The following is a 10558-nucleotide window of genomic DNA, read 5'->3' on the forward strand; positions in this document are numbered from 1 at the left end:
TTCAGGAATAAGGTGTAACATTTGACCACCATTATCTAGGATGTGACAATGGTAAAATAAATCTCTCAACTTTTTGCTCATTATTTTGCGCGGTCTTGCAGGCCTTCTCATGCAGCTGCAACTGCAGAAAAATTTGTATAATCTAGACCCATCTTGTAGTTGCGTCTGATGTGCAATTGTTGAAAAGTGAGCTTATGGTTGTGTGGGGTAAAGGCTGAGTGTGGTGTGTGTGTGTGTTGAGTGTATGTGTGTATCCCACAACTTGTTCGAAGGAAGAAGTAAAAGATGTTAGGACAATAAGAGATGATCCACAGCTATATATAATACAAAAGAGGTGAGGGCGATGGAAATGCATATGGCAACTGATCTACTACAATCCGGTAAATGGCACTGTATGCTCTTTTCAAAGGATGGATCCCAGTCGGTTCAGGGCTATGGGATACAGGGGGTCGAGGGTGGTCTGCCGGGCATTGGGATGACAACCAACTCGCGTTGAGGGAGGGCTTTTAGCGCGTGGAATAGTAGGGACCAATTGGAGGTTTACTATTAGTAGAAATCAAATATCATGGCTACAACTATATAGACACTCAATCATTATTTACTTTTAATAGTACGTTTACAAAAATATATTCTGATAAAAGAATGAAAGTGTGTCTCATTATGGTAAGTGGTGAATATAGTATAGCCAGTTACAATTGTAATGCTTAGCAGATAATAGAAAAGACGATCAGTATTACCTGGAAACCCACTAACAGTTTAGATGAAGTTTTGTGGAAAAAGAACTGGGGGGGCAAAATATATTTCTCCCATGGCAAAGAAATTCAAAAGAGGTGATTTACATTTAAGTAATTTAGCAGACGCTCTTATCCAGAGCGACTTACAAATTGGAAGTTCATTACATATTCCATCCTGGTCCCCCCGTGGGAATGAACCCACAACCCTGGCGTTGCAAGCGCCATGCTCTATTAACTGTAGTGAGCTCGCATCACACCTGTCTTAGGGATGGGACCACACATTAGCTTTATAGATGTTTTAAAATATCATCTCTCTTTTGAATTTTCTGTGCCACACCCACAATACGGCCACCCGTCATGACCATGTCCCCACGCATCTCCATGCAGTCCGACTTTGATTTTGTGCCGCCAGGGCCACAATAATATACTAAGAAGCTAACTTTACTGAAGCATACAGTGCCTTCAGAAAGTATTCAGACCCCTTGACTTTTTCCACATTTTGTTAGGTAACAGCCTTATTCTAAAATTGATTAAATAGTTTTTTCCCTCATCAATCTACACACAATACCCCATAATGACAAAGCAAAAACAGTTTTTTAGTACATTTTGTGAATTCATAAAAAATATAAAAAGCAGATTCTTTGCAGATCCTCTCAAGCTCTGTCAGGGAGCATCGCTGTACAGCTATTTTCAGGTCTTTCCAGAGATGTTTGATCGGGTTCAAGTTCGGGCTCTGGCAGGGCCACTCAAGGACATTCAGAGACTTGTCACGAGCCACTCCTGCGTTGTTTTGGCAGTGTGCTGTCGTGTCTTTACTATCATTAAATTGAAGACTTATAGTTTTTTATCAAAGATTCTCTGTAATTAGTTATTACGCGATCAACTGATTAATAACGTAACTAATTAACTGGGAAGTTGGGGCAACAAGGAAAAATATTCAGATTACAAAGTTATTATTTCCTAAAATAACTTTTCAGATATTTTATCTGATCAATTAGTCTTCGAATTAATGAATTATTTACTTTACCTCACGTTAGTCTCATTCCAAACGTCATCTGCACGAACCCAGTCTTCACTATGAGTCATCCATACATCAATTGTCTTAAATCATTTATTTATTAATAACTAAGTAATTCACAGAACTGCATAAACAAACAAACAAAGAAATTAAATGTGGTTACAAGAAATGATAGGAGAATCGGCCCTAGTGGGCTAAACCGGCATGGCGGCTTGTTAGACCAAAGGCAAGTGGGGGTCGACTGAGATGACACACTACAAAATTCTTAATTATAACAATTGAAATGCTAATCCATTGCACATGAACGCTCACTCATTCGGGAACAATTACAATCAATATATATATTTACGCTCAGTGTGTCGTCGGGATCTTTGTTGAAAAGTTTGTTTCTGTTGGAGAGTTTTGTCCGTCTCTCTCTCTCTGTCTTGGTTAGAGGAGATAGTTCAGAGTGACATTCATTCGTTTCGTTATCGAGTGGATGTTTTGGCGGTTGTCGTTCTTTGCGTTCAATGATACCGAATTCCTAGCTGCAGACTAGTAATTAATATCAAAGACTTGTTATTATGCTGTCGGTATCGATAGTCTAAGAGTTTAACCACGTGGTATGGTTAAACGATTCAGCAATGGTCTGCAACCTTCAGCCATCTCGTAATTGAGGTAAGCTCGGTCTGGTGATAATTTCTCAAAGTTGGGTTTTATTCGGAATGGCAGAAAAGGGCTGTCCCAGGATGTCTGACCCTAACTGAGCTCAGGGGCGGTCCTCTGATTTAGTTCAAATCAAAAGGGAATTGTATTTTTCTTCATTAAACAGTCCAAAATCATATTACACAATTATACAAACAGTATCATACTCACTCATTCATCTTATACAACAATTAGATGTAAACCTCATATCTGAGGCTATTATATAAACAGCGGTATGGTAATGTAGCCAAACAGTCTCCCTATAAACTGTTCTCTATGAAAGTGTACCCAGGGTCTTCTACTCAGGAATTTACGACCTCTCTCTGACCACAGCAGCATAGTTGTAGGCGGCAGGGAGAGGCAGGGAGAGGGGGATGGGGCTTGCTGTACCCAATCAGGCAACGTCATGACAGTGCTTAGGGTCATTGTCCTGTTGGAAGGTGAACTATTGCCCCAGTCTGAGATCCTGAGCGCTCTGGAGCAGGTTTTCATCAAGAATCGCTCTGTACTTTGCTCCGTTCATCTTTGCCTCGATCTCACAGTCCCTGCCACTGAAAAACATCGCCACTGTATGATGCTGCTACCCATGCTTCACTGTAGGGATGGTGCCAGGTTTCATCCAGACTTGACACTTGGCATTTAGGCCAAAGAGTTCAATCTTGATTTCATCAGACCAGAGAATCTTGTTTCTCATGGTCTGAGAGTCTTAAGGTGCCTTTTGGCAACTCCAAGCGGGCTGTCATGCGCCTTTTACTGAGAAGTGGCTTCCGTCTGGCCGCTCTACCATAAAGGCCTGATAGGTCGAGTGCTGCAGAGATTGTTGTCCTTCTGGATGTGACCATCGGGTGACCATCGGGTTCTTGGTCACCTCACTGACTATGGCCCTTCTTCCTCGATTGCTCATTTGAGTGGGCAGGCGGCCAGCTCTAGGAAGAGTCTTGGTGTTTTCAAACTTCTTCCAATTAAGAATGTTCTTGGGGACCTTCAATGCTGCAGAAATGTTTTGGTACCCTTCCCCAGATCTGTGCCTTGACACAATCCTGTCTCGGAGCTCTACGGAGAATTCCTTCGACCTCATGGCTTGGTTTTTGCTCTGACATACACTGTCAACTGTGGGACCTTATATAGACAGGTGTGTGCCTTTCCAAATGTCCAATCAATTGAATTTACCACAGGTGGACTCCAATCAAGTGTAGAACCATCTCAATGATGATCAATGGAAACAGGATGTACCCGATTTCAATTTCGAGTCTCATAGTAAAGGGTCTGAATACTTATGTAAATAAGGCATTTCTGTTTTTTATATATTTTTTTATAAATGTGCAACATTTTCTAATAACCTGTTTAGACTTTGTCATTATGGGATATTGTGTGTAGATTGTTGAGGATTTTTAAAAATCCATTTCAGAAAAAGGCTGTAATGTAACAAAATGTGGAAAAAGTCAAGGGGTCTGAATACCTTCCGAAGGCACTGTATATCACTCGTTGGCCTATCCCTCTGTGCTGGCACAGATCTACTACTCGCAGAGATCCTCTCAGGATCCCTCACCCTTGACCCATCCTCCTCTACTTTCTTCACTGCATCAGCATACGACACCTTCTGCACTACTCTGACTCTAGCCACCTCAACCTGCCTCTCTCTCACCAGACACTTCTGATCCCCAGCAACATGGACACCCCTACAATTGACACACACAACTTTATCCACTGAAACTACACAATCCTCTATCACATGCCCTTCTGCACACTTCCCACATCTTGGAATTTCCCTCCTACAAACTGCTGCAACTTGACCATAAACGTTGCACCTGAAACAGCTCAGTGGATTCAACACAAAGACTCTAACAGGATAACTGATATATCCTAACATGACTTTGTCAGGTAAAGACTCAAAACTCAAAAGGACTGAGTGACTCCTCTGTTTCACCACGCTCACCACCGGGTCTGCGTCGTACCAAACGGTGGGAAGCAACTTCAATTGCTCCACCTCCACACTTAACACTACCCCAGAAATCACTCCTTCAATGGTGTCCTGTTCCTGAGATCAAAGCAAGAAACAGATATTGACCCAAGTTGCGTGACACGGAGCGCCCACTCCCTCTGGTCAGAAGAAACACAAACAAAATTTCACATGTCCACTACAGGTTACCTAGGTTACCTTCACTGATTCAACTGCACCCAACTCCTTTCCCACCCACCCTGAAACCACAAATGGATCTGCCAACAGGTATGGATCTACTTTCTCCAAAAATGTAACTTCTACTGCACTAGATTCTTCTTTATAATGTCCATTGATGCCAGGCTCTGAACTCTTCTCCACACCTTCTACCTCACTTAACTCTCCCTCATTCATTTCCATTTCACCTCCAGAACTTGGTCTGGCGCAGGACTCACTCTGTTTGCACTTGAATTATAACATTTGAAATGTCTCTATTCTTTTGAAACTTTTGTGAGTGTAATGTTTACTGTTCATTTCTGATTGTTTATTTCACTTTTGTTTATTATCTATTTCACCTGCTTTGACAATGTAAACATATGTTTCCATTGCCAATAAAGCCTTTTGAATTGAATATAATTGAGAAAGAGAGAGAGAGAGAGGTATGTATAGGGGACATGAGTCAGTCATGGTTACTCAAAGTTATGTGATGAGGTAGCCCCGCCTGCAACTTCAAAATCAGTGTCGGCCCAATAGAAAATATTCTCTTGGTGTAATGATCAAAATGTTGGTTTTCTTCCGTGGTAGACCTGGGTTCTTATCCCGTCAGTTACATGAAGCAGTCTATTCTCTGAAAGGGGTACAGACAGCCTGCTCCCAACAGTGGGGTCAGTGGGATTGAAGAGGGGCCCCTCTCTCTCTCTCTCTCTCTCTGACCGGAGGAGACAGGTACAATAGTGTATCTCCTCCGGTCAACAATACTCACCTTAAGAGACTCCACAGCCTGTCTGAGCTCCTTCAGCTCCTTCTCTCTCTCCTGGAATCTCTGCTGGACCTTCTGCTGACTCATCCCCAGCTGCCTCTGTGGAGAATCACTCTTCAATGAGCTATCAAGCTTTATTTGTCCGTTAGATTAATAGTATAGCTATTTTTTGGACATTATAACTGGAACCTCCATCAGGAGCTAGCCAGCTAATTAGCTACTATATTTTTAGTCATTGTTAGCCACTGCTAGCGGCCTTTACCTTTAGCTCGGACTCCAGACGCTTTAGCACGGATAGCCTGGATAATACCTGCCAGTCTGCACAGCACGAAATCAGCCCTGAGCATATCGAATGTTTTTTTTCCCACTACATCACCGGGTTCCTGCCGCAAGCTCTGGACAACTACACCGGATCATCGCAGCTAGCTAGTTGCTACCGAGTGGCTATTGTGGCTAACGCCCTTGTCCAGAAGCATGCACCAGCTAGCCTCAAGCTAAGTCCATTTCCCAGCTAGTAAACGAAGTACACCAACTACAATACCGCTCTTGTCAATTGGCCTGGAACCTTTGACGATACGGAGCCCCGCCAATCCATAACGACTGGTCTGCTGGTCTGCTGACGTAATTCGGCCGACGTGCTCTCAACCAGCCTCTGCGTCGTGGATGTTGGTGTTGATCCATCTGCTATCCCCGGCCTGCTAGCTTCCTGAACTCCGTGTCTCCCGCTAGCCTTGCGTAGTAATCAATTACCGAACGGATCCCTGTTTCATCTTTGCTGCTCATTGGACCCTATGATCGCCTGGCTACACAGCTGATGCCTGCTGGACTGTTTATTAACATGGTACTTCATTTTGTTTATCTGTCGGCCCCAGCCTCGAACTCAGGCCCTGTGTGTAGTTAACAGACCCTCTCTGCCCATTCATCACCATTTACCCATTATTGTTGTCCTAGCTGTTTACCCATTGTTGTCTCACCCGTTGTTCTCTTAGCTCTCCCAATCAACACCTGTGTTTGCTTTATGCCTTTCTCTAACGTCAATATGCCTTGTATACTGTTGTTTAGGGCAGCTCTCATTGTTATATTTTACTGTGGAGCCCCTAGTCCTGCTCAACATGCCTCAGATAGCTCCTTGTCCCACCCCCCACACATGCAGAGACTGCACCTAGCTTAACTGGCGCCTCCAGAGATGAAACCTCTCTCATCGTCACTCAATGCCTAGGTTTACCCCCACTGTACTCACACCCTACCATACCCTTGTCTGTACACTATGCCCTGAATCTATTCTACCACGCCCAGAAATCTGCTCCTTTTATTCTCTGTTCCCAAGGCACTAGACGACCAGCTCTTAAAGCCTTTAGTCGTACCCTCATCCTACTCCTCCTCTGTTCCTCTGGTGATGTAGAGGTTAACCCAGGCCCTGTGTGTCCCCAGGCGCTCTCATTTGCGGACTTCTGCAACTGTAAAAGCCTTGGGTTCATGCATGTTAACATTAGAAACCTCCTCCCTAAGTTTGCTTTATTCACTGCTTTAGCACACTCCGCCAACCCTGATGTCCTAGCCGTGTCTGAATCCTGGCATAGGAAGGCCACCAAAAATTCAGAAATTTCCATCCCCAATTACAACATTTTCCGTCAAGACAGAACTGCTAAAGGGGGCGGAATTGCAATCTACTGTAGAGATAGCCTGCAGAGTTCTGTCATACTATCCACGTCTATGCCCAAACAGTTCGAGCTTCTACTTTTAAAGATCCCTCTCTCCAGAAATAAGTCCCTCACTGTTGCCGCTTGTTATAGACCCCCCTCAGCTCCCAGCTGTGCCCTGGACACCATATGTGAACTGATTGCCCCCCATCAATGTTCAGAGTTCGTGCTGCTATGTGACCTACATTAGGATATGCTAAACACCCCGGCTGTCCTACATTCTAAACTAGATGCCCTCAATCTCACACAAATTATCAAGGAACCTACCAGGTACAACCCCAAATCCGTAAACATGGGCACCCTCATAGATATCATCCTGACCAACTTGCCCTCCAAATACACCTCTGCTGTATTCAACCAGGATCTCAACGATCACTGCCTCATTGCCTGCGTCCGTTATGGGTCCGCGGTCAAATCACCACCCCTCATCACTGTCCAGCACTCCCTAAAACACTTCTGCGAGCAAGCCTTTCTAATCGACCTGGCCCGGGTATCCTGGAAGGATATTGACCTCATCCCGTCAGTAGAGGATGCCTGGTTGTTCTTTAAAAGTGCTTTCCTCACCATCTTAAATAAGCATGCCCCTTTCAAAAAATGTTGAACTAAGAACAGATACAGCCCTTGGTTCACTCCAGACTTGACTGGCCTTGACCAGAACAAAAACACCCTGTGGCGTACTGCACTAGCTTCGAATAGTCCCCGCGATATGCAACTTTTCAGGGAAGTCAGGAACCAATACACACAGTCAGTTAGGAAAGCAAAGGCTAGCTTTTAAAAACAGAAATTTGCATCCTGCAGCACTAATTCCCAAAAGTTTTGGGACACTGCAAAGTCCATGGAGAATAAAAGTACCTCCTCCCAGCTGCCCACTGCACTGAGACTAGGAAACACTATAACCACTGATAAATCCATGATAATCGAGAATTTCAATAAGCATTTCGGTACGGCTGGCCATGCTTTCCACCTGGCTACCCCAACCCAGGCCAGCAGCTCTGCACCCCCCGCAGCAACTGGGCCAAGCCCCCCCCTCTGCATCTCCTTCACCCAAATCCAGACAGCTGATTTTCGGAAAGAGCTGCAAAATCTGGATCCTTACAAATCAGCTGGGCTAGACAATCTGGACCGTCTCTTCCTAAAACTATCCGCCGCCATTGTTGCAACCCCTATTACAAGTCTGTTCAACCTCTCTTTTGTATCATCTGAGATTCCTAAAGATTGGAAAGCTGCTGCGGTCATCCCCCTCTTCAAAGGGGGAGACACTCTTGACCCAAACTGTTATAGACCTATATCCATCCTGCCCTGCCTTTCTAAAGTCTTCGAAAGCCGAGTGAACAAACAGATCACCGGGGCCTCCCGGGTGGCGCAGTGGTCTAGAGCACTGCATCGCAGTGCTATGCTGCGCCACCAGAGTCTCTGGGTTCGCGCCCAGGCTCTGTCGCAGCCGGCTGCGACCGGGAGGTCCGTGGGGCGACGCACAATCGGCTTAGCGTCGTCCGGGTTAGGGAGGGTTTGGCCGGTAGGGATATCCTTGTCTCATCGTGCTCCAGCGACTCCTGTGGCGGGCCGGGCGCAGTGCGCGCTAACCGAGGGGGGCGGGTGCACGGTGTTTCCTCCGACCACATATTCTAAGTCAGAACCGTCCAGAGTACGATGCTGGTCGGGTGCGGGCAGCAATCAGTTGAGAGCATGCATTTAGTTTAACTAGCATTTAAGAGCAGTTGGAGGCCACGGAAGGAGTGTTGTATGGCGTTGAAGCTCATTGGAGGTTTGTAACCTCTCTTGGGCACGTGAGACGGTAGCGTCCCACCTCTTCAACAGCCAGTGAAACTGCTGGGCGCCAAATTTCAAATACAGAAATAGTCATTATAAAAATTAAGAAAACAACATATTTTACATAGGTTTTAAAGAGTAACTTCTTGTGAATCCAACCACGGTGTTCAGATTTTTAAAATGCTTTACGGGCGAAAGCATACATTACGATTATGAGAACATAGCCCACAAGACACATCATTAAAAACAGTAGCCAGCCAGATAGAACATTTTACACAATTTAGAAATAGAGATAAAAATTAATCCCTTACCTTTGATGATATCATATGGTTGCACTCAGCAGACATTCATTTACTCAATAAATGTTCCTCTTGTTCGATAAAGTCTCTTTATACCCAAAAACCTCAGTTTTGTTTGCCGCGTTTTCTTCAGTTATCCACAGGCTCAAACGCAGTCAAAACAGGAAGACAAAAAAATCCAAATTGTATCCGTAAAGTTCATAGAACATGTTTATATTCAACCTCAGGTTGTTTTAAGCCTAAATAATCGATACTATTTCAACCGGACAATAACGTCGTCAATATATAAATGTAACAAGAAACGCACTCTCTCAGTTGTGCGCAAGAAAAAGCTCAGTGAACTTTAGGGTCCACTCATTCAGACTGCTCTTACTTCCTCATTTTTCAGAATACAAGACTGAAACACTTTCTAAAGACTGTTGACATCTAGTGGAAGGCATAGAAACTGCAAGTTGAGTCCTAAGTCAAGGATACTGTAATGGCATTGAATAGAAAACTACAAACCCAAAAAATATATACTTCCTGAATGGATTTTCTCAGGTTTTTCGCCGCCAAATCAGTTCTGTTAAACTCACAGACACTATTTTAAAAGTTTTGGAGACTTTAGAGTGTTTTCTATCCAAATCTACCAGTTAATATGCATATCATATCTTCTGGGCCCAGAAGAACAGGCCGTTTAATTTGGGCATGCATTTCATCCAAATTTCAGAATGCTGCCCCTACCCTAGAGAAGTTAACACAGTGTCCAAAGAAGGGCAGATGTATACAGAGATTGTGTCATCTTCGTAGAGGTGGATCAAGAATACCCGCAGCAAGAGCGACATCATTGCTATATACAGAGAACATTTTCGGCTCGAGATTTGAACCCCTGTGGCACACCCATAGAGACTGCCAGAGGTCCGGACAACAAGCCATCTTAATTTGACACAACTGAACTCTATCTGAGAAGAGTTAGTGACCAGGCAAGGCAGTCATTAGAGAAAAAAAGTCAGTTGAGTCTGCCGATAAGAAACGGTGATTGACAGAGTCAAAAGCCTTGGCCAGGTCGATGAAGATGGCTGCACAGTACTGTCTTTTATCGATAGAGATTATGATATCTTTAGGACCTTGAGCGTGGCTGAGGTGCACCCGTGACCAGCTCAGAAACCAGATTGCAAAGCGGAGAAGTACGGTGGTATTCGAAATGGTCGGTGATCGTTTGTTAAATTTTTTTAATTTTTTTAATTTTTTTTAATTTTATCCCTTTTCTCCCCAATTTTCGTGGTATCCAATCGCTAGTAATTACTATCTTGTCTCATCGCTACAACTCCGTACGGCTCGGGAGAGACGAAGGTTCGAAAGTCATGCGTCCTCCGAAGCACAAACCCAACCAAGCCGCACTGCTTCTAACACAGCGCGCCTCCAACCCGGAACCAGCCGCACCAATGTGTGGTAA

At 44.3% G+C, this 10558-nt stretch overlaps 1 protein-coding gene across 8 annotated transcripts in view; it reads right to left on the reverse strand.

Moving 5' to 3' along the window:
- LOC111971928 (tripartite motif-containing protein 16) overlaps nt 1–10558 on the reverse strand; it is a 30656-nt gene that overhangs the window by 18293 nt on the left and 1805 nt on the right. For 7 of the 8 annotated variants that reach the window (XM_070446052.1, XM_070446056.1, XM_070446054.1 and 4 more), the window contains exon 2: nt 5358–5453. The exons of the other annotated variant lie outside the window; for it this stretch is intronic. In XM_070446052.1, coding sequence (XP_070302153.1) covers nt 5358–5453 — 96 coding nt within the window. The remainder of the gene's footprint in view (nt 1–5357; nt 5454–10558) is intronic. 8 annotated transcript variants of the gene reach the window in all.

This window comes from Salvelinus sp. IW2-2015, linkage group LG13, assembly GCF_002910315.2.
Source record: "Salvelinus sp. IW2-2015 linkage group LG13, ASM291031v2, whole genome shotgun sequence".
NCBI lineage: Eukaryota > Metazoa > Chordata > Actinopteri > Salmoniformes > Salmonidae > Salvelinus > Salvelinus sp. IW2-2015.